This window comes from Sceloporus occidentalis, unplaced genomic scaffold (assembly GCF_023333645.1).
Source record: "Sceloporus occidentalis isolate IW3139 unplaced genomic scaffold, rSceOcc1.0.p SCAF_7, whole genome shotgun sequence".
NCBI classification, from domain to species: Eukaryota; Metazoa; Chordata; class Lepidosauria; order Squamata; family Phrynosomatidae; genus Sceloporus; species Sceloporus occidentalis.
The window spans coordinates 6,833,922-6,852,569 of record NW_028316987.1 but is presented as its reverse complement, the minus strand read 5'-3'; the positions used below and the strand labels follow the sequence as shown (position 1 = coordinate 6,852,569).

The window sequence follows — 18,648 nt, the reverse complement described above, 5'->3', positions numbered from 1 at the left end:
GTATATCTATCTCTCCTCCCTTCCTTTCTCTTTCCCTCTTTTTTCCACTATTTTGCTATTAATATATGTATAGCACAATATCAATATGTAAATAACATCAAAAACCTTAACACTGTCTCTACTCTCAATATAGGTGTCCACTCTTGTTGTAAACCCCCAAACTAAATTAATCAATTCTTTTTATCTAGTCTCAGGTCCCCCCTTTTATTCTGTCCACCCCCAACTTTATTTATCTTCCCCAGTCTTTATCTTTATTTATCTTACTCAGTCCTTAACTCTGCCATCACTTCTGCCAGCGACCAACCTGCTATTATTAATATTGCTATTTCTCCCCCACCTCCTGGACCTTCTTATCTCCACCACAATCTTCCCTCTCCGTCCTTTCTCTTGGCTTGTCTATCTGGTCTTCTCTCCGTCGCAGTCATACAACACAGTCCTCCAAATCTGCCCTTCCTGGTCTACTCCACCGGAAGTTGCCTCTTCTGGGTCTGTCTCTCCCTCACTTCCTGGTTCTTCTTGTCTCCTCCTGTAGTTTTTCTTCTGTAGTCCTTCGTCACAGTCCTCCAAGTCCGCCCTTCCTGGTCTCCTCCACCGGAAGTTGCCTCTTCTGGGTCTATCTCTCCCTCACTTCCTGGTTCTTCTTGTCTCCTCCTGTAGTTTTTCTTCTGTAGTCCTTCGTCACAGTCCTCCAAGTCCGCCCTTCCTGGTCTCCTCCACCGGAAGTTACCTCTTCTGGGTCTGTCTCTCCCTCACTTCCTGGTTCTTCTTGTCTTCTCCTGTAGTTTTTCTTCTGTAGTCCTTCGTCACAGTCCTCCAAGTCCGCCCTTCCTAGTCTCCTCCACCGGAAGTTGCCTCTTCTGGGTCTGTCTCTCCCTCACTTCCTGGTTCTTCTTGTCTCCTCCTGTAGTTTTTCTTCTGTAGTCCTTCGTCACAGTCCTCCCGAACAAAGAAAAAAGGGGAAGAAAAACCTCGCTTCTCCCTCCCAAGTCAAAACAAACAGGCTTCCAAGGACACTTCAATCAGCACAGCTGTGAGTAATTTCTTCAGAGGTTTGGATTTTTCTAAACCAGTTTTTTAAGTCACGTCCTTTTTGTATATTTAGTCAAATCAAAAAATGCAATTAATTAAGATTTAGATTTAATTTATTTTCCCAAAAGGGAAGGAAAAAACAAATAGAAAAACTCGGTGTGTCCATAGAATTTCTGGTAAAGTTTTACCACATCCAGTATTTGTATCCATATAATCTTAACAGAGAAAAACAAAGTTCCATTCCATTATCCGTTAATAAGGGTTGCATGAATTATGTCCATCCAGAATCACTCCAAACGAAATTAGCAGTTGTTTAGTCAGTACCTTAGACCAGATCCAAGTCCTTTAATTCTTTTCTTCTTTTCTTTATAAAAGTGGTGGTCGCCTCTGTGTGGAGAGCCTAAGGTTTTCCACTAAAGATCAGCCGGGCGTGGATTGCTCTGCAGGCTCTGCACTCCTCGCTTTCCTCCAGGGCTCCCTCCGGAACCCTGAACTACTCTGTTTCCAGCGCTTGGATGTGCAAACAAGCCCTCCGTCGAGCCCCCTCAGACCCCTCTATCTTAGAGAGGATTTCTAGGGCTTCCCAATTGATTATTGGGGCTCTAGATTCCCACTGCTGAACAGAACGTCTTCAGCACTATCTGAAGTCCGTTCAACGAGGCGCCATGTCACCACCGGAAGTCTGTCACCACCCAGTCAGTACCAGTTCTGATGCCACGAATGTATATGTGAAATTCTTTCCCTTCACCCCATTGCATACACAAACACAGACAGACACAACAAAACTCTACTCCATCTTAGAAATAGCCTTGCAAGAGGTTACACGCATACTTTGCCTTTCTTGGTGAGAATTTGTTTGTAGTGGAGCCAGCCCTCTTTCCTCACATCACTGAAAGTGACATCCGACAGCTCAGACGTTGAATGTCGTTTTGATCGGGTGTCTTCAGAGGTACCCAGGCTATCCAAGGACTGCAGGGAAAGAGGAAAACAAGGATGGTTTGATTGGTATCTTCAGTGAACAAGTTAACTGCTGCTCAAGTATAGGGTCAAGAAAGAGAAAGAAAGAAAGAAGATTATGAATAAACAGAGGAGAAAAATGGTTGCACCAGCTGGGCTGAGAATAGAAGGACCTCCAGAGCAGGGGCATATGCAGAGCCTGAAAAATTTACCTTTTGGACTAGTTTCCGGAATGTACCAGTAACCTTGTTAGCTTTGGGCACTGTAGTCCAAAAATATATCAGAAGATTTACAGCCACTTCATGGCAACATCTGATTAAGTTAATTGAAATGGAGTATTATCGGAACTCTCTCCAACAATGTTTTTGGATTCTAAGCATTTGTCTTCTCTCACTGTGCTTCTATGACTGGATGCCATGTGGAATTAATTGGCCAACAGCCCCTTTGCACTGCATATTTGATTTTAACCCTCATCTGGTCAAATTAAAAGAAATTTCCCTTGAGTGGCTTAATCTGGAGTATTCTCTGACACCAATAACAATCCCAGTGTTTTGTGAGGTATTAAAAAATGCCCCATGTCCACAGGAGTGTTTCTGAGTGTAGAATCATGAGTACTCCATAATACGCAGTCAGGGCCAGAAGGAGCTCTCAGTCCTAGTATCCCCTATTTGCAAAAAAAAAAAAAAAACACAACTGTAACCAATCCAACAGAAATGCAATAAATGTGTTAGGGCAATTTTTGTTCCAGCTGTTTTTTGTCTCTCTTTTTTTAATACGAAGTTGTACATGCAAGTGGCCGAAAACACAGGGACAGTATGTACAATTATTCCAGTAACATTGTAAAATATTGTTGCTCCTTCTAACTCTAGTTCTGTATGAGTTCTGAAACAAAACATGACTCTAGAGAACTGAAACGTCCTGTCTGCCTCAGAATTAGTAGAACATAGACAGGATTTTTGTACCTGAAATAGAGCTCAGTAACTTGAGTCCAAGTTACTTTTGCTCCAGTGGGGGCAAGCTATTGTCTGGGAGGATGCAGGTGAGGAAACACTGCTCAAGCAGAATATTAGGCAAGACAAGATTCTTCTGGAGCACCAGGCAGAAAAACACATAATTCAGACATGAGAAAGGAAGTAAAGATACATTTGTTCTGACTAGAAATATAATCCTAGACAATAGAGGAGGATGAAGAAGAGGAAAAGGAGAATGAAGGGGAATATAGATGAGTAATAGAAATCATGAGCTGCTCTGGCAATGCCATCTGAACATCGCTTGTTCAAATGTAAACCACCACCTAGAACTAGCTCACACATGCAGATTTATGTCTTGGGTATAGAACTGCATGCCAGTGCTCACCTGATAACACAAGAACAATTGGCAATTATTTAATGGTAGGTGTATATGTCTCTTATAAGCTCCACCACAAATTACACACAGGCAAGGATCTCCACACTCATTTCCTATACTTCTTAAACTGCACCTGAAGAACTTGAAAGGTGGTGCTTTGTTGCTGTTTCACTGAAAATTCTTAAAATGAGTACTCTCTCTTTAATGAGGTGGAAATTCTGTAGCTCACCTGCTACAGTCCAACTGCAACTCCCAGCATTCCTTACCACTGGATATTCTGGCTAAGGCTGATGGAAGTTGCACTCCATCTAAATTCAGAGGGGTACCCTTGGTCTAGATAAACAACAAATATCTGGGATATGTGAAAGGGCAAGGCCGAATCTGCAGATCCATATTTAGCTGCAAAAAGGGAAGATCACGGAGCTTACCCCATCAGTGAAGAAGCTCCGTAACATACGGAGACTTGGCACACGGCTTGGCAACCTCCTGGGAAGAAAGGATTAATATGGTTGACATCAGCAAAGTAAGTTGAAAGACAACTAAGAAGCTCTAATAATTTTCAACCCCCTTCACCTGTTTAACTCTCTTCTCTTCCTATGCTACCAAACTACAGAATACAACTACATCAGCCAATCACATATGCTGGTTTCCTTTCCACAAGCTTGATGATTTGTGGATTTTATTAATATGTTCTCTCTAAAAATCTCTAGATCCTCCAATAAGATTCAGTTGTCAGCTTCCAGCAGAAGTTGGCCATAGAGTCACACTGGAGGACCTAAAGAATCTCAGAGAAATGTTCTCTCAGGTTAAAAAAAAACAGCATTCACAAGTTTTATTTATATTTATTTATATTCACATTTTTCCACCTTGCAAGGGGTTGCCCCAACCCCCAGGAATGTGGGGGGCAGACTGTAATTTAATATTTTAAAATCAAAATGGAACAATAAATTTTATCACAAAAAACCCTCATCCATCACAACATATCAATAACCAATCAATACAATAAAGACTTTTGCATGCATCCCCTTTGAGTCCCAGTATTAGGGGGAAAGGCATGATATAAATAAAAGAAATGAAAATCATTTTCATCTGCCTCTGTCTATTTTGCTTTGGTCCTGCCCTCATGCCCTTAGCTTACTGCTGAAATGCAGCCCCAACTATTCCCAGTTTGGAATTCAACTGAAAAGGGTGACCATTGCCTTAGGTGCAGGGAGCTCAAGAGAAGGGATCTGGCACCAATTTTACCTATAGATAATAAGCATATGACTGCATACAACACATGTGTATGAAAGGAGGGCCATAGTTCAGTCACAGAGCACATGTTTTGCATGCAGAAGGTCCTTGGTTCAACACTTGCCATTCCCAGTTGAAGTATGAAGGATTCCCAGTTGTTTTCAGTTTTAACTGATATGCCAACTGCAGCCCTTCCTAGAAATGGAGGGCCTTAGGTAGTGCTCAAGGCTGGGCTTCTTTGAGCTACCTTTGTACCAAGTCTGGAAAATCCAGCTGGTTCAGAATATGGCAGCCAGATTGACTACAGGTACATCCAGAAGAGATCACATTACACTGATATTAAAATCACTCCATTGAGTGTCAATTAGTTTCTGGGCAAAGTACATAGTGTTGTTATTACCTTTAAAGCCCTACATAGTTTGATCCAGGTTACCTACAGGATTGCCTCCTCCCATACAATTTATCTGGTACACTCAGGTCCTCAGGGAAATTTGTATATTCTAAAGAAGATGCTTTTATGAGTGTATTTTAACTGTTTTATAGTTTATATTTTAACTGTTGGTTTTATGTGTTTTTAATTGTTTTGTATTTTAACATGCTGTACCCCACCTCGAGGAGAGGTGGGAAAGAAATATCATCATCATCATCATCATCATCATCATCATCATCATCATCATCTCCATTGAAAGAGTTCAGACATTTGGGAAGCAGCTGCCCAAGTGGACCAAAATGTGTAACTCAATGCTGAGAAAGCTTTATAAATTCTAAGTTCTATCTTTCCTTAAGCAGGCACAAGTCCAACTGTATGTTTAAGATGGAAAGCTGATGAGCGCATTCTGCAAGGGCAATCATAGTGCTCTCAGAGTGTACATAATTTCACCTCTGGTAAACTGGCTGTGCAAGATTTTTTTAATACCGCTCCAAAAACCTGTTTGCTGAGAGATGAAATATGTGTAGATGTCACAGGCCTCAAAGCCTCTTTCATTGCACTTTCTCAAAAATCATTGTCTGCTGCCAACAGCTACTCTTATGAAATTCCCCATTAACTTAAGAAATCAGAATAATTCACCAGTCAGAGAAAACAGATTAATCCACAATCTTTCCTCCTCCACCCACCAAAAAGAGCAAACTGTACGCATTTTACAAAAAGGAGGTGGCAGAAGGAGACACAAGAAACAACACCAACCTCAGAAGCTTCCCCTCATCCCGAAATGTGTTTAGACCATCATCACATGACTTGGAACGTTCTGTGGTTATGGCTAAGAGGTAGGAAGACCGGCGACTGGCTTTGATGTTGCCTGTGACAAGAATTGACAGAAGTATGCTGCTGAAGGAAACCAAAGATGAACGGCAGAGGGTGAAGCAGCCCAATAGGGTGATCTATTCCAGAGGGGAAGATTCCATGGCCTCCAGATGTTGTTGGACTCCAACTGTCAGTAGCCCCAGTGAACATGGTCAACAGCTATGAATGCTGGGAGATGCAGTTCAACAAGATCTGGAGAGGTCCCCAACTTTGATCGACTTGTAGAGAGATGATAAAGATACAATACCTGCCCAGAGAAAGCACATAGGTGAGATGGGAGGCTGCAAAGCAAGAGTAACAGGTGGCTTTCACAGTTGCAGGGCAATGGGTTAATGTACCCAGATGCACGGCAGAACTGGCAGTGGAGGACAACTGACTCCAGGTATGACAGTTAGTCAGGTGTTTCTGAGCATGAACAAAATCTACACATTGTATCACACCAAGGGAGGTTCAATGCCTTATATCATCAAGCCATCAAACATTCTTTCTCATGCTGGTGCCCATCCTTCTGCTAGTAGCCAGACTTTTTTTGTTCAAGTGAGCTCCTGGCAGCTGACCAGTTGCTGAGGAACCATCTTTTTTTCATGGGTGGATACTGCACTTTTTTTACTTATGTGCTTTTAAACTGCATTTAACTCCTCATTTCATAATTTCTTCAAATAATTAATTCTTAATAAATCTGCTTAATTTCTTTGAGTCCCAGTTTTGGGAGAACAGCAGCAAATAAATCAAATTTAAGAGATTAAATGTTCCCTTTGACCCTTAAAGTTGCTCTGCTTGTTTTAACTGTCTGGTTTTAAATTAATTTTAAGTAGTGTTTCTACTTTGTCTTTACGTATGTTTTAAAAAGTTTTTTAATTCATGTATTTAATCCAATGTATATCACCTCAAGGCCCCTGGTAGATTAAGAAGAAAAACATAAATTCTATAAACAAGCAAATAAATCTCTTGATGAAGCACACCAAGTTATGTAAACCTGACCCTGTACTCTTATGAATCCTGTGTAGGCTATCATGTTTTGCATTTTTAGAGCCAAAACACACTGCAGAAATAGTTCAGGTTGACATACTGTATTGTCTCAGTGCTAGGGAATTCTGGGAACTGTAGTTTCTTGAGGCACCAGAGCACTCTGACAGAGAAGGCTAAATGTTTCACAAAACCAGAATTCACTAGTGGTGTCAAACTGGATTATTTCTGCAGTGTATTTTGGCCCTTAGTTTAGATTAACATGATTGATTTTACCCACAGAATTCGAACAATCCAATGGGCCAGTCCCAATTGGCATAGTTCCACCTTTACCCTCCATACTCCTTAACCAAAATCCCATTTCTCGTTAGACACAGTCCATGATGAAACTTTTAAGAACTTGCCTCTGAATATATATGGACAACTGGGTTTAATGGAAAGAATGTGGTAGAAAAATTACATAACATGCACCAGAAATGCAAGTTTGGATTCCATCTCAGCCGCCATGACGCTTTACAGATGGGAGAAGTGTGCATCACTGTGAACACCGACTGCAGGTTTTGCACGATTTTGCATGATTTAATGGTGATTTACACACCGTAAGCCTCCCGTGTGATAAACTCCTGTGTCTCTTTATGGATCCCTACTCTGGGAGGCTTAAAGCAGAGAAAGCTAGGGCAGTATTGCTGCATCTGCACAGCAGAAATAATCTAGTTTGACACTACTTTAAGAGCTATGGCTCAAGGCTATGGAATTCTGAGAACTGTAGTTTTGTGAGACATTTAGCCTTCCCTCTCAGAGAGCTCTGGTGTCACAACAAACTACATTTCCCAGAATTCCTTAGCATTGAGCTATGGCAGTTAAAGTCATGCCAAACTGGATTATTTCTGCTGTGTGGATGCAGCCTAAATTACACAGACAGACAGCAGCTTCTTCCATGGGTTAATAATTTGGGCTCATGAAAGCCATTAATTATTTCAATCCACTGCCACCCCTAGGCCCACAACCACACTACCAATTCTTTCACAGCACACAGTCTGAAAATGACTGCCTTACAAGTCTAAGACTGTTGGCTTTCAAAGACTTTTTTTCCTCTGTCATCATGATTCAGCTTCAGTGGAATTTGCTATAAAACATACCACTGTCATATTTTTTTTATTTTGCCTTTTAACACAGCTAACCAATTTGGGAAGAACAATTCTGAAGCGAATTCTCCTTGCTCTAATTTTCTTCCAATTTCCCAAAGCTACCAAAATCTACAGGTTTTTTTAAAATGGAAAAAGTGTATTGCAGTTTCTCCAGTGATTAGTGTTATTTTGATTATCTGCAATTATGGGAGAAGATTGCAGACACAATGATCCACCGAGTGTTAAAATATTGCACTGAGCAAATTATTACTGATGGTGCTCTTCCCTCAAAATTAATCAACAGTAGTTCAGACAGAAAAATGGGTTTCAAAAAAAATTCACCTCAAATTTTAAATAAAACACTTTGAAGATGTTGAAGCTTCAAGTAAGTCAGCTTCTGAAATGTCAAACACTAAACTGTATGGAATGCTCTTCAAGTTCTGCCTCTGTATTTAGGCACTAAGCAGCCTTGTATTTAAACACTACCCTAGTAGCACAGGAAATGCAAACTACATGCAAGCGAGTGGAGGGTGGAGGAGGAATGAAGGGCTCTGTTCCAGTTCCACACAGACAGAAATACATACAACTGGTCTCTATCCTTGAAGTTAGGGTTGCTAGAGTGAAAACTAGAGAAGGCTTCTGTACCATTAATGATGTCGTGGAATTTGATCTGGTGTTACTTATGTGCCAAACAACACCTGCTGAAATGCCCTCTGCTATACAAGCATTAAAGATCCAGGAGCCCTTTCCAGTTTTCCATCTGACAAATCTACTGAAATCCCACCACTCCATCCCTCTTCTGTTAGCCCTCAGCACACTAGAAATCCTTTTGCAACAACAACAACCAATCTTTATTATTTTTTTGATAAAATAAATTACCACTTGTTTTTGTTATGTGCCTTCAAGTCATTTCTGACTTATGCAGACCATAACGTGAACCTATCATAGGGTTTTCTTGGCAAGCATTGTTCAGAGAAGGTTTGCCATTGCCTTCACCTGAGGCTGAGAGGATGTGACTTGTCCTAGGTTGCCCAGTGGGTTTCATGGCCAAGCTGGAAATCAAACCATGGTCTCCAAAGTCATAGTCTAACACTCAAACAACTACACCATGCTGAGTCTCTTAAATTACCACCATTATAGTACTATTGCTAGTACTGTCACTACAACACTAAGCATTTATGGGCTTACTTGCAATGCTGTCTTTAGGTTCAGTATACCACTGTGTTCTGCCATTAGATTCTCTCCACATGATAGCCCAAGCAGACAAAAGTTTAGATGCCAAGGTTCTGGAAATACTTACTGCAATCCTGGGAATAATGGCGGTTGACAGCAAAGGTGAAAGTAGGTGAGGAGGGACTAGCAGAGAGCACAGGGGCAGAATTCATGGCACTGGAGACAACAGACGAGGCAGGGATGTGCTTTGCCTTCAGGTCAATGCTTGGACTTGTAGGTTCATCTGGAACAACAGAGACATCAAGTGAATAAATAAATAACACAGCAAGCAGAGGAGGGCTGAGCTGGGCTGGCCCAACCCATTCTGCTTCTTCTGGTAGAATAACATATGGCCCCATACAGACAGGCCAAAATAAAGCTGCTTCAGGACACTTTGGAGTTATACTGTTTAAACGATGCATGTGTCCTAAGAGTCCGGAAGCCATGCCAAAGCCACAATCCAGTCCTAAGGGCTGGAGGGCAGCTTTGACGCAGCTTCCGGACTCTTAGGATGCATGCATCATTTAAACAGCATACCTCCAAAGTGACCCGAAGCAGCTTTATTTTGGCAGTCTGTATGGAGCCATATGTTACCCCCATCCACCCACCCATGTCAAGATACAAAGTGTACAAATCCAGCCCAGCTATTTTTGTGCTAGGGTGCATCTACATTGTAGAAATAATGCAGTTTGACACTTCTTTAAATGCTGTAGCTCCATCCTATGGAATTCGGGTATTTGTAGTTTTACAAGGCCTTTAGACTTTTCTGCCAAAGAGTGCTGGTGCCTCACAAAACTACAAATCACAGGATTCTGTAGGATGGAGCCATGAGAGTTAAAATAGTGTCAAACTGCATTATTTCTGCTGTGTATTTCTGCACCCCAAGATGCAGAAAATCCCTCCAGCACTTTTCTCTATCTCTTGGCAGCCTGGATACAATAACAAAACATTACAATTAACAATCTGCTGCTCTTTCAATCTCTTGTTTGAAACAGCTGCCTTCCTCTGGCTAAGTCCAGAGCCAATCCTGGAGATAGGGCAAACATTTTGTCAGAGTTTTCTAAATCAAATAAAAAAACCTCTTCAAACTGAAGGGTTATTTCAAGAGCTGGCAGAATCCCACATGTGCCCATTATCTTCCTCTCCTGCTCAAATCCTAAAAAGCAGAGTGGACTGAGGATTGCAGAAATGAGCTCTAACAGGGAGGAAGAGATGGGTTTCTTGTAAGAAGTGTTGGGAGTTCATACATGAGTCTCCAGAGAAACTTGGGAGTCAGCTCCAAATGTCACTGTCCATGAGAGAAAGTTTATAATAAAAGAGAAACAGAGGGATGAAGGGAGGGAAACAGGCAAGCAGCTAATACAAAACTGATCTGAGATGGAGTAAGAAACAACTGAGAAGGAGGATGGCAACTTAAGAGGCTAACATGGTTTACAAGGAATAATATGAGAGTGAGGGTAAGGGGAGAGAAAGACACTAAGAAATAGTGCACAGGGAGTGGCAGTGCTGAGGGCATGGTCAAGAGACAAGCTTATGGGGGAGGGAAGATGGAGGAAATCTGAAAGATTCTACACAAACACCTCCTTCAAACTCCATCTTCCCTCCCAAAGTAAGTTCTCTGATGCCCTACAAACATGTAGGGCAAAGAGGAGGTGGGGTAAAGAAGAGTAAACCACCTTCTCCCTCTATTTCCCCAGTCATTCCTTATTCACTTGCAAACTGGAAAGATGCAATGGGGATTAGTCTTGGGAGTAACTTTATACACGACCCAAGCCACATGGGAGTCTTATGTTTGTCAGTTGCACTTACTTGAACAGTAAATACATGGGGTGAGGGAGCAATGATTCAAACTACAGAGTCATTGTCCTGGCAGAGGAAGGTGTTTGTTTATGCATGACACTTTATATTCTGCTTTTTTCCAAATTAGCTCAGTAGCTCCACTGCTCCCCTTTTTATCATCACAATGACTTTATAAAGTAGGTCAGAAGCAAGAGGACAACAGGGCCATCCAATGGGTTTCACAGTACGGCAGGGACTAGAGCCTCCATCGCCCAAATCCTAGTCCAACAGTTTAACCACGACACCACAGTGGCTCTCTCATTCTAGTGTTGAAGTTCTCCAAACTGCAATTTCCATAATCAAGTCATTTGAAATTTTCTAGATTTAATTATCGAGAAACCACTTAGCAAAGAAACAGCTCCCTCCTAAGTTAAGGTAATGTTCAAAAGGCACCACAGATTGAGCAGGAATCAGGTGGCAAAATTTATCACCAAGGTGGTCCAGCTGCAGCCCCACCCACATCATGGGATGATGATATCCTGTTATGAATTTGCACTGAAAGTCAGCAGAGCCAGGACTACACCAACAAAAACAGATCTGATGACTTCAAAATGACAGTCTGTCATGGAGTGGACTGCAAATGTGGTATACAATGTGAAAATGGGAAAGGGGCATGGCCATTACAAGAAGTACAGCTGCATCTTCTGCAGAAAACCCTGCCCATGCAGTAGGATGGGACTACATGGTGCTTCTCTGTAGATGCACTGTGCCAGAGTTGGGTAGGGAGGAGTGATTTCCATGTTTTGCTTCTTCTCCAAGTCCCTGCACAAATAACTCTGGAGGCTTCTCCTGCCAGAACAACCCAACCAGTCTCCAGTTTCTGTCCAACCTGAACTGGAAGCCCAGTGGATAGAGAACTTTATCCTACTCCCACTTTTCAGATTTTAGGAGGTCCTCTTTGCTGTTTATAAACCATGATAGTCAACGTCTGGGATGTGCTTACAGTTGAAGTCTACCTACACATTAGTTTAATCAAAATGCACAAAAGATGCACTTTGCATAGTTTGGAAAGGTTACTCTTTTTCAACAGTGTCCAATACTAGCAAGGGGACTGAGGTCAAAAACACACGGCAGAATTAATTCAATTTGAGGCTGCTTTAACTGCTTTGGCTCAATGTTAGAGAATTCTGGAAACTGTAGTTTTGTGTGACATTTAGCCTTCTCCGTCAGAGAGCTCTAGTGCCACAATAAACTACAATTTCCAGAATTCCCTAGCACCAAGCCAGGGCAGTTAAAGAGGTCTCAAACTGGATTATTTCTGCAGTGTGTTTTTGACCTGAGAGTCACAGTCCAGAACAGCAACTTCAGAACATTATCTGAAAGGAACATCAAACTTGAGATACTCCTGTTCTCTGCCCAACATATTCACTAATTGTACTTCCCCTGCAATGGACTCAAGAGTGAGGAGCCAAGAATAAAACATCTGTAGTACATGGAAACATTAAAGGTTTTGGGGGGACTATAACTCCTAAAATATCTTAGCCAGCATAGCCAGGGCCATGATGGTTTGATGATTCTGGGAGTTTTAATACAATAAAGTTACATTTTAAAGTCCTAGCAGTTGTAATATCTGCTAGCCCAAGGAGGCTCTTGGGAAGTTCACACATCTTAGCCCATTTAAACTGCCTCAGAATTTTTTCACATAGCTGAACTTCAGTGGTAAACTTGCCCAACATGCAATGTCTACTTACCAATAAATGGGATGGATGCTAGTGAATCCTCTGGTGTAGCTAATGGGGCCACACTCCGTTTGTTGTCTTTACTAGCTGCCAGCACTGGTGGAGGTGGATCACAGATGTCCGTTTCCTTCATGTCATCCGGAAAGACAAAATTCATCTGCCTTGTGGGAGGAGGCATTTTGCGTCCAGTTGGGGGCTTCTGCCGGAGAACCACCTCATCCCTCCTTTCCTCAGCCTCAGGCTGCAAATTTTCTGTAGCCTGAGGTGGGGACGCCTGCTCAAGAGGTTTGTTGTCATTCTCCTGTTTGGCTGGTCTTTGGTCAATTGATACCTCTGGGCTACTGCCCATGGGAGGTTCCAGGCAAGGAGCTTGGGCACTGGGGAGCATGGTTGGGGGAAAAGGCCTTTCAACATAAGGTGGCGTTGAGTGGTTTCCTTGCCTTTGAGAAATATTAAAAGTTGGAAGGTCACCGAAAGTAGCATCCCGGAAAGAAAGGGCATGGAGCAAGCCAGTCCGGCGCTGGAATGAAGGGCTGTAGCTCCGGTAACCAATATAGCCAGAGTCGTCAATGCTCTGGAGGTTGGGTTGGGAAGGGTGTTTTTGTACATGTGCAGGAAGTGGATCCCTGGAAGAGGCAGAAGGGATATAAGAACTAGGATGATTAGGCTGAGCCCTGTTAATTTGCCCATGCAGGTAAAACCTGTCTGGTGGCCACACGCACCTGTCATATCTAGGAGAAACCAAGGCACCCTGCTCAAGAGCTTCCAAGGATCTCCCATATTTTACCAGATAGTTCTCTGACCTAGCCCGGTAACTCCAGCCATCATGGGCAGAGGACTGGATCAAGGTGTCCTGGGAAGCACTGTGAGGCCAACCACGGGAAGTTGGAGCATCCCCCAGGCGATCTTGCGAGACGCTCCTGTAGCGAGGTGGCATGGCACAACGGCGCTCTTCTGAAGAGCTGCGGCGTGGCACTTGGCTCGAGATCCAGTTGGACAAGGCCTGTTGGCATTCTAGACGACTGACAGATTTGGGGCCAGCCCCAATACAGTCCCGGGAGGGCCGGCCCTCACGGGGAGTGTCCTTCAACCCACCATGAGAGCGATGGTCAGGGAGATGTTTGGGGGGGCCATAGGAAGCGTGGTTGGGCATAGAGGGAGTAGGAGGGACACAGTACCTCTCAGGTAATGGAGAGCTTATGGAACCTGGGCAACTATTATTGGAATAGTGGGGAAAAGAGCCAGAAGGTGGGGGAGGCCTTGAGACAGGCACCCTCTGAGTCAATCCATATTGGACCTCCTCGGTACGGTGAGCAGGGCTGGAATGGTTACTACTGAAGTTCTGTGTGGACTCTGCCCAAACACTTGGGGGGCTTCTGTGAACCACAGTGTTCAAGGAAGACGAAAGGCCTGAGGATCCTGTGTGGTACGGCTGCCTGTTGTCCACCTGGTAGGTCTCAGCTGCTGAAACATCTTGAGGGGAAGGTCTTGACTGGAAGGGATAGGTTTTGCGAGGATAGCATATTGGTGGTGGCTCAGGGATGCTCTGGGCTCCTCCAGAATATGGTTCATTGCCCTTTAAGTATGCATCTTGAGAATATGCCTAGAACAGTCAGAGAAAAAAAAGGGGGAAATTGGTAAGGTTGTAGCTGAAAGCTATGGATGAAGAGGCAACTCTCGGTCCATAGAAGCAAGAAGGGTGCAAATGATAGATGGTCTTTAAATCTGCCCTCTAAGAAAGAAATGTTATGAGTATATGTAGCTGTGTTTGCTGGCATTATTGTCAGGCCTCCAAATTTATGGCTTGCTCCCCAGATACCAAGCAATTGACAACAGTGGTGATTCCCAAATTCTAGTCTTCCATGTGTTTTGGATTTCAGATCCCAGAAGCCTCAGCCATCTTGAGCAATGGTCTGGGATTCTGGAAGCTGAAGTCCAAAATACTCGGAAAGTCAGAGTTTGAAAATCACTGGGTCAGAGGAAACAATAGATGCAAATAACAAGTTGCAGGCAGACTGCTTTGGGGAGTGGAACCCTTGCCCATCCCTTTCACAAACTCACCCTGCAAACATTTGATGGGGTGGCTGTGCTCCTCAAGGATTACATGTAGCCTCAGAAGGTACTGTCTGGCTCTTGTCCTTCCAGCCCTCAATCCTCTCTTAAACACTTTTTCTTGCCCAAAAGTTCTTTTTCAGACAAAAAGGGAGGGGGGTTCCTCTGCAGCATGCTTATGTAGCATCCCCCAGATGCTTATGTATTTAATGCCATTCTGGGGGCTATACTGAAACAACAAAATTCCAGTCCATACATGATCAGGTCTTCATTTTGATCATGAAAAACAGCCGCCATAGCAACATGGTGCAGCTGATGCAAGAATCAGAGCTGCTCAAAATGGCTCTCTGATCCCTACTGCCTCCCACCCAGCTGTAGTAAAATCATTTGCCATCTGAGGCATGTGAACATTTCTTAGCGTCACTTCCACTACATTTCTCGAAAACCTCATGAATTTTCTTTGCATCCATCCATAAGATCTTGTTGTAAAACTTTGTGTCTGTGGGGAAGATGGGGGCTTGCATGGAAATCTGCTTGCATTTTTAATGTAGTCTGCTTATATGTGCATTTATTTATGCACTTCATATCATGTATGCATTTTCACAATAGCTAATGCATTCAGCACATACTTTTCAAGTGTGGCCTGATTAGCAATTCAAACTATCATATTCTATCGTGGACTCCTTCTTCCTCTGAAACACACCATAAGATTTACAAATGTGCAATTCTCAGGGTAAAGTGTGTTTCTTCGTGCAGAGGTTCCTGGGAGGTGACAACAAAAGCAACTTCAAAAAAAGCAACTTCATTGAGACAATTGAATCCAATGCAACTGTTTTCCATTCCTCCTCTCTTTCACATCCCTTGCATCAAGCTGTCTGTCATGTTTTTGATAAGCAACATTTGCTGCTTTGCAACCATCTGCATCGCTTTTCACCAACAGTATGCAGCTCATCCTGAACTTAGCCCACTACATGTTCTTGGCAAACATCACTGTTCTTCAGCTCCCTGACACTAATCTGCTATTTTTAATGTATTTTGTGTCTTCAGCATTCATGTCAATACAGAAACGCTCAAGTTCCTAGGCAAAGTCCGCTATTTCTATACCAGCTTCCACTTCCTTTATGGCAACCTTGCAAACTCACAGGATCCTGAGCAATCATAGCAGTTCAACCAATAATTGATATCAAGAGGGCCTGCCAGGTTTTTAGACCTTATAGTACTTGTACATGTTATTGTTGTGGGCCTCCAAGTAATTTCTGACTTATGGCAACCGTAAGGTGAATCTATCATGGGATTTTCTTGGCAAGATTTGTGCAGAGAGGGTTTGCCTTTGCCTTCCTCTAAGGCTGAGAGAATGTCACATTGCCTAAGGTCATCTAGTGATTTCCATATTCAAGTGGTCTCCAAAGTCCAAACTCAAATCAAGCTGGTTCTCTTTTTATACATTTATACACAGACTGTATTTTTATATTGCATATGTCTCGTGGATATCCATACTTTGCTCCTCAAATTTCAGCTCTTCAAAGAATGGAGCTACATGTCACCTTGACAAATGTCTAGTCTCAAACCCCTATGGTTAACACAAAACTATGGGTGAAAATATGGCTTGGCTGGGGGAAAAGAAGCTGGCCTCTGAATTCCTGCCATCCTCCATGGCCTGCCCCCCTGTTCACTGACTCTGTGAGTGAGCAAGAAAGCAGGCAATGGAAGCTTCAGCAAAGAGGAACCATAACACACTGTTTCCATACCACTTGTCTGGGTGAACAAGTGATCAATGATACAAAGGAGTGGGTGGTAATTGAACCAGGAGGTTCTCAGCAATGGTATCTTGTTCACTCTAGATGTAACACTGATGAAAAGTGCACTTATTAACTTCTGTTGACATCAGACAGGTTTCAGCAAAAAAGTTTAGGTTTAAGATGTAAAAGAGACAAACAACACAACCCCAAACAAATTTAACCACAGATCCACCACACTGCAGAAATAATCCAGTTTGACATTTTAACTGCCATGCCTCAATGCTATGGAATTTTGGGAATTGTAGTTTTGTGAGACATTTAGCCTTCTTTGTCAGAGAGCTCTGGTGCCACAATAAACTACAATTCCCAGAATTCCATAGCATTGACACATGGCAGTTAAAGTGGTGTCAAACTGGATTATTTCTGCAGTGCAGAAGCAGCCATAGATAAATGAAGATTATTTCCCAGTAAGCATGCATAGAATTCAATCCCTATATTTCAATATTCTGCTTGCACTTCTGTTTTCAAGCCATGATACAAACCTGCCATTGACGTTAAAGAGCACTCCTCTTAAATCACCACACTCCCTGTGGTTAGGCTTTGAAGGAAAATTGGAGTATAAAAATGGAAATTTACCAGAGAGTCAGTAACAGTTATAATATCGGTGGAAACTGATGCTGCGGATTTTCTTTAGAACTGACCACGAGAGAGAAAAAACAGAGAGGAAAGAAGAGAATATTTCCCATATCTTCCATTTAAAAATGTATAGTTCTCCATCTCTCCATGGAGTGTGTGTATGAAGAAAAATGGTCTGACTCATGCTCATATCTGATGTCCTGGAAGTTGAGGGTTCAACATATACACACAAAAAAGCAAATTGTTCTTCTGTCAAAGAAGTTATTCCTGTCAGAGAAGTCTAGTCAGAGTTGGTCTGGATTGAAAAAGAAGGCAGTTATACCACCCTTCATGCTACCCTTCCTTTAATCAGTTCAAGAATATGCAGCTGCCCCAGTTTTCTCACCCTTCTGCCTTAAATCTTGGCTAGGTACTAATAATGCCTGGACACCAAGCTAAGAAACAAAATGCTCGCCACTGCTCCTGGCTCAGCCTCCCATCACACACTGGAATCCTGCCCCCGTTAGATGAAACCACATTTCTGGCCAGAGACTTGCCAAGATCCAAAAAAGGAGCTATATTTGAAACAAGGCCTCAGCTTAAAGGAACAGCAAGAGCCTCCTTGTTAAAAACAGCTGGTGGTATAAGAAAGAAAGAAAGAAAGAAAGAAAGAAAGAAAGAAAGAAAGAAAGAAAGTTTATGTCCTACATGTTCATGCCTCTTATTTGTGCCTCTCTGATGTTAATTTCATTAGCAGCCCCCATCTCCTACCTTGGCAAATCCTCAAGCACCATAGCTAGTAAATTTAAAATATATTTGCAACTTTATGCCAGTTGTTGTAGGGGGTGACACAGTCCTTTCTTGCCTATTACATATAAATTGGGCAATTTTGCTTACCCAGGAAAATCCCCACCCTGTTGAAGTTGATCTCTGGCCAATCATGAATACGCAGAATGTCTTACATTCAAAAGTGATGGAATCCTCACAATATAAAATTATTACCTTTGCCTCCTTTGTCACTCTGCTTATGGTCCACTATCTTTGTTGCGCACTCTCTTTCTTCCCTCTTCAAAAAGACAGATTCTCCCTTTCCCCGGGAGTCTCTGACATTCAAGCTAATATTTCCTCTCTTTCTCAATCTTTCCTTTTAAGTTTTGCTTTTTAAAAAAATATATATATATAATAAACTGGGACGTTCCAATGTGGGAGGGATGAAAGGAGCTGAGAATTCCTTTCTGTGCATCCTGTCAAGAGTCACTCTGTAACCCAGGGCATGCTCATTGGCTAGCCAAGCCGGCTTTCGCACCACAGGAATGCCGACACACCCCTGTGAGGCACCAGGGCAGGGGAAAACCCACACAAAGGTTCCTTTGCTGCACAAGATGTTAAGAAGCAAAGGCAAATTTGAGGACCAGCTCCTTCCACCTGGGCAAATGGTTACAGCATCCACAGCTACAAATCCTTTCTGTTGAATTTCAGTTGCTGATTCAGAATAGCTTGCTACAATTGCTAAGTTGCCCTGGGAAAACTCTAGGGGTAGCTAAGAGTAT

The 18,648-nt window shown here is 42.6% G+C and overlaps 1 protein-coding gene across 3 annotated transcripts in view; it reads right to left on the bottom strand.

The window, feature by feature from the left end:
• The window catches only part of ARHGAP23 (Rho GTPase activating protein 23), a 228,789-nt gene that overhangs the window by 48,245 nt on the left and 161,896 nt on the right, over positions 1-18,648 (bottom strand). For all 3 annotated transcript variants that reach the window (XM_089531789.1, XM_089531787.1, XM_089531788.1), the window contains exons 7-11: positions 12,705-14,295; positions 9,263-9,418; positions 5,753-5,864; positions 3,762-3,819; positions 1,861-1,998 (exon numbers count right to left, since the gene is read on the bottom strand). In XM_089531789.1, coding sequence (XP_089387915.1) covers positions 1,861-1,998; positions 3,762-3,819; positions 5,753-5,864; positions 9,263-9,418; positions 12,705-14,295 — 2,055 coding nt within the window. The remainder of the gene's footprint in view (positions 1-1,860; positions 1,999-3,761; positions 3,820-5,752; positions 5,865-9,262; positions 9,419-12,704; positions 14,296-18,648) is intronic.